The 5,000-nt window shown below is 38.0% G+C and overlaps 1 protein-coding gene across 1 annotated transcript in view; it reads right to left on the reverse strand.

The window, feature by feature from the left end:
* The window catches only part of LOC138001903 (alpha-1,6-mannosylglycoprotein 6-beta-N-acetylglucosaminyltransferase A-like), a 63,588-nt gene that overhangs the window by 6,878 nt on the left and 51,710 nt on the right, over window positions 1–5,000 (reverse strand). The window contains exons 11-13 of the mRNA XM_068848172.1: window positions 4,931–5,000; window positions 4,093–4,155; window positions 504–620 (exon numbers count right to left, since the gene is read on the reverse strand). The exon at window positions 4,931–5,000 is cut by the window's right edge and continues 14 nt beyond it. Of these exons, the coding sequence (XP_068704273.1) occupies window positions 504–620; window positions 4,093–4,155; window positions 4,931–5,000 (250 nt within the window). The remainder of the gene's footprint in view (window positions 1–503; window positions 621–4,092; window positions 4,156–4,930) is intronic.

Here is a 5,000-nt window from a genome sequence, read left to right on the forward strand (position 1 = left end):
CAGCACACCGAGATTTACAAAATCCTAATCGGGCTGATTTTGATTGAGATACAGCCATTTAAAAACGTCAAAATTTTAAAAGAAATTTTTGGTCATCCGGACGCAGGCTTGTATTTTCTTTGCGTTATATCAGTGATTGACTCGTTTAATTAGTTACCTGTATCTGTTGTGATTTGCGAACGTTATTTCATTTACTTTCGATTTCAAGACACAATGGAAATTCGCGGTATGGAACACAACGATAGAAAAAGAGGACAGCAATTGGAAACTGAATTGATATAACAAAGACTCTACATTCTTGTGACATCTCGTTGTCTTTGGCACTTTGTCAATGCAAGTTTATCAATTTTTCACAAGTATACATTCGCACTAGAGCTCCGCACTTCCCACCCAAATACTATCATATGACGGTATTTATCAATATTCTAGAAGACGTAGGTCTCTGCCGTTTTGTTTTATACTGGAATGATGGTCCTTTTTCTCAATCTTTAAGAAGTCGTTACCTTCGTAGATAAGATTTCCTTCACTGTTGATTCCACTAAATCGAGATTATTGATATCAATGGTGTATACGTGGGGCTTCCCAACGAATGTTTCCATATAAGGATGTTGTGACGTCACCTAAAACAAAGAAAAAAAAAAGAACAACATATCGCTGTGTTCAAGAAATGAGATATATTATATTAAAAACTGAACTACTGAAATCAGATTTCCAGCATTTTTCATTGGCTCACCGGACGCAGGCTATCAGTTCACATACCTGCAGTACCTAATATGGTCAAGGAACGCGTCAGCAATAAAGCGAGCTGAAAACCTTTTTGCAGCTCTCAAAAAAATGGCTGACAAAAGCCGTTTTGGACCGGAATGAAATCAACATGAAAGAGTTCTTGATACTGGAGTTTTTAATAAAACAATTATTCTATTCGGGCTTGCTGGATATAAAATGATTATAACCAACTCGGCGCTACGCGCCTCGTTGGTTATCTATCAGATCATATCCAGCGTGCCCTCGTAGAATAATTGTTAAATATAGAAAGTATCATATTAGAAACATATCGGCTTTAAAAGGCAAATAATGTGATCAAAAAAGTGGATAGACTTGGTCATTTCCTAATTTGTCTTTTTTGGTCTCAATATAAATCGGCCATAAAAAAAACTGATATCGATATATCATGATATGACCAGCAAACAAACAGATCACTCCATTTATTTTGTTGCAAATTTTAAAGCATTTTAGGCTACAAACCTTTAAAATGATTTGGAATATGAAGTTCAAATTCTCAGAACAAAATTTAGTGCTGGCTTCGTAGCAGATCGACTAGAAAATGATGGACACATTCTAAGGAGGCAAAATTTTAAAGACGGTAGGCTTTCCCTAGAATTACTGACCCTCATGAAATCCTATTGTTCTCTGTCTGCATTAAATCAAAGATTGCAGTCTTTAATTAAAAATGCTAAAACAACTATCTGAGGAAAACGGGGGGGGGGGGGGGGGGGGGGGCCTTTTTGTTGGCAGGGAAATTGACCTTTTCTTCTGTAAATAGAAACTCGTTGGCATGACAACAACATGATTTACATAAGAAAAGCAATGAGGTTTGTATCAAAGCAAGGTCAACTCCAGGCTCGCTTTTATTCACAGGCCTGGTAACTTAGCACAGAACTGTAAAATGGTCTATTATCAGGGGTAATATATATACCAAACGCGCTACATCCAACAGGCTTCAATAATTTTAATATTGCAGCCTGCACGCTGCAATATTAAAAATATTGCAGTTATCTAGCACTATCCCTGATAATTTAGAACTTTGTCAACAGCACCGTTACGGTCTAACCCTGGTTTATTGCAATTCAATTTTGTGTCACTTCAACTAAAACTTTCAAACACCGAGTGTCTTTCCAGGATAATCTTGGCCATCTTCGTTTCTCACTTTTGCAACAAAGCGAGCCAATTTAAAGTCCAACTACTTCTAGGACATCTCGTCTAAATCTTTGCTAGAATTTACAAAGAAAATGGAAATGCCGCTTTAAAGGTACATAAAAAATTACTGAAACCACTGGCAGAAATGAGTAAATGTTACAAGCGTTTACCTTCGATTTCTGCTGAAATATCAGTGTTCGTAGAGCACTGTGTCATAAACAATGCTTCGTATTCCGAGGAATCCATCGCCTTTCAAAACTGAGGTTTGCACTGAGTAAAATGACTGAATTCTCTTGGTTATAAAGTATGCAAATTCGTAGTGTTACACGGCCTGCACGTATTAATTTCATTGTTATAGTTGTTTTGACCAACCTTTTTCTTTGTTAATTGTTATAGTTGTTTTGACCAACTATAACAATAATTCTACGATAACAATCTTCGGTTTGACTAAAATCGAAGATTGACACAAACAAGGAACAATTGGATTTGATGACTGTCACCGAATTATAACACATACGTGCGACTAAAATCGAAGATCCAATACAAACAAAGAACAATAGGATTTCATGAGGGTCAGTAATTATAATAGATACCGTAATTACTGCAGCAGTCAGCGTTATGAGACATATTGCAGCCAGCTTCGGGTTACGTTCTCAGCTGGCTGTAATGTAGCTCAGTTGGTTGAGCACCGGGCTGTCACGCGGGAGGTCGTGAGTTCAACTCCGGCCGGACCAACACTCGGGGTCTTTAAATAACTGAGGAGAAAGTGCTGCCTTTGTAATTACATCTGCAAATGGTTAGACTCTCTAGTCTTCTCGGGTAAGGACGAGAAGCCGGAGGTCCCATCTCACAACCCTTCAATGTTCATAATCCGGTGGGACGTAAAAGAACCCGCACACTTGTCGTAAAGAGTAGGGCATGTAGTTCCCGGTGTTGTGGTCTGGTCTTTCTGGTCTGGATAGGGTAGGGTCGAGCACCTCGCATAGGACCTCGAGTCCTGTTCGTGCTCCTTCCCTCTGGGCAGGTTTGCTCAGTAGAAGAGACAAACCAGATGTCTCGTAAATCATTAAATCAAATCAAATCATTACATTGACTGCCTCAGTAATTGTCTATTAAATAATGCAAGTATTCTGTAAAATAAGGTGGCTTACTACAGTTTTTCGAAAAAAGAGATCAAGATTTTACATGTGAAATTGAAGCAACAGGATGTCTCTTCTGAAGTGTTAGTCACTGCAATTGATGTAAAATGTAATTTTACCTAACAAATAAGTACAAATCAGGAGAAAATGCTAAATATAGTGACCAAGCTCTTGGAGGGGGTACTGGAAACTAAGCATTTCAAAGGCCTTTTTCTCAAAACCTAGCCGCACGACCCGGGTTAAAATCTAGGTAATTAGTAAACAATATGAAGATGAAACCGTGAACATTTTTTTCAAAGGATCTAACAGAAAGTTTTTCAGTTATTATCAAAATAGATGAAAATCGACGTTTTTGGCATTTGCGAAAAACCTGGCTGACAGATTGAACTATTTACTTCTCCACATGATTATTTTATCTCGCTAAGGAAATCCTCAAATTTTAACGTGGGATTGATCGTAAGGCTAGTTTTTGAGAAAAAAACTCGTGCAATAGACCTTTTCGGCTTGTACATTTTGTTTTCCCAATACAGATCATGTGATAATACTCAGGAGGTTTGGTTTTTTGTTTTGTTCATTAAAATGAGGGCATGAAAGCATGAATATGCATGTATGCACTCTTTTTAATGAACCAAACAAAGGACCAAGCCTCCTGAGTATTATCACATGATCTGTATTGGGAAAACAAAATGTACAAGCCCAAAAGGTCTATTTTGAGAACTTTCAAAACATCACTCGTGCCATAAATCACGAAATGCACTCGCGTTCATACCATTTTTTATTTATTATATTCTCAACAAAATTACTCAAACGCCCTACTTTGTTCGTGCTCATATTCTTCCAGCGAAGACGATTTGTTAACATCTCTCGGTGGGCGAGAGAAGCTGTTTAAGAGGAGAGGGGAGCGTAAAATTACGTGCTAGCACAATGTGAACAAGATTGGTACACCAGGGACAACCTATGTTTAGTGAAAGGATCTTTATAACCGACCTTCATGGAGACTGTAAACGTATTTGCATTTTAAGTAAATACAACTTACCAATCTAAACGTTGGTTTTCCACCGAAAAACCGTGAATTGTCTCGATTCAGTGGTGGATTTAACTAAAAAAGATGAGTCAATATTTTAAAAAAAGCAACGATGTCTATGAAGCATTAAAAGCGAAGTTATAGTAATTTTCAAGTCTGATGTGTTAAGCAACAGATATTAACAATTTATTGCAACTTTATACTCAATATATTCAACTTGGGCGGAAATCTCTAATATATTGCTTTCGGAGGATATCACAGACGCCATCCTAGAGCTCCGAACAAATTGAAAAATGGCTGTTGAGTTTAGTCGGCTTTCCGCTATCATCACCAGCAACCATAAATTACAGTCTGTTTTCCCTTTTTGTCAAAAAGATCAGGCCCCAGTTGTTCAAAGGATGCATGGATTGCGCTATCAACCGGATAAATCACTATCTATTGGATAGCACAATTGGTTCTTGTTTCGCTATGACTTATCCACTCGATAGTGATTTATCCGGTGGATAGCGTTATCCACCTTTTGAACAACTGGGACTAGTAATTTATTTATTTTGTAACTTTCAGTATACAAAATATCCAAATGTAAGTGAAGCTATATTTAATTAAAGTAAGTAAGAATTTTGTTGTGTTTTGTTTAACTCAGATATATTATTGAGTCAACTTGGCTGAGCTACCAATGGCAGCCATTGCATTACACGCAGTTTTGGAGGAAGGGGGTACGTCCTTTTCACAGGCTGGGCCCTTGTTTGAATCCCAGATAGAGCTACAGTTTCTCACTTCGAGAATAACCCGTTGACTTTCTTCTAATCTCCCCGGCCTGCACGCACTCATCTGCAGTATATAGACCTACCTTAGGATTAATAAATACTGAACCTTGGGCGATGGCTTCAAGCGGCGCTGGACCCTCATACGGGAACGAC

Source organism: Montipora foliosa, chromosome 1 (genome assembly GCF_036669935.1).
Source record: "Montipora foliosa isolate CH-2021 chromosome 1, ASM3666993v2, whole genome shotgun sequence".
Classification (NCBI taxonomy): domain Eukaryota; kingdom Metazoa; phylum Cnidaria; class Anthozoa; order Scleractinia; family Acroporidae; genus Montipora; species Montipora foliosa.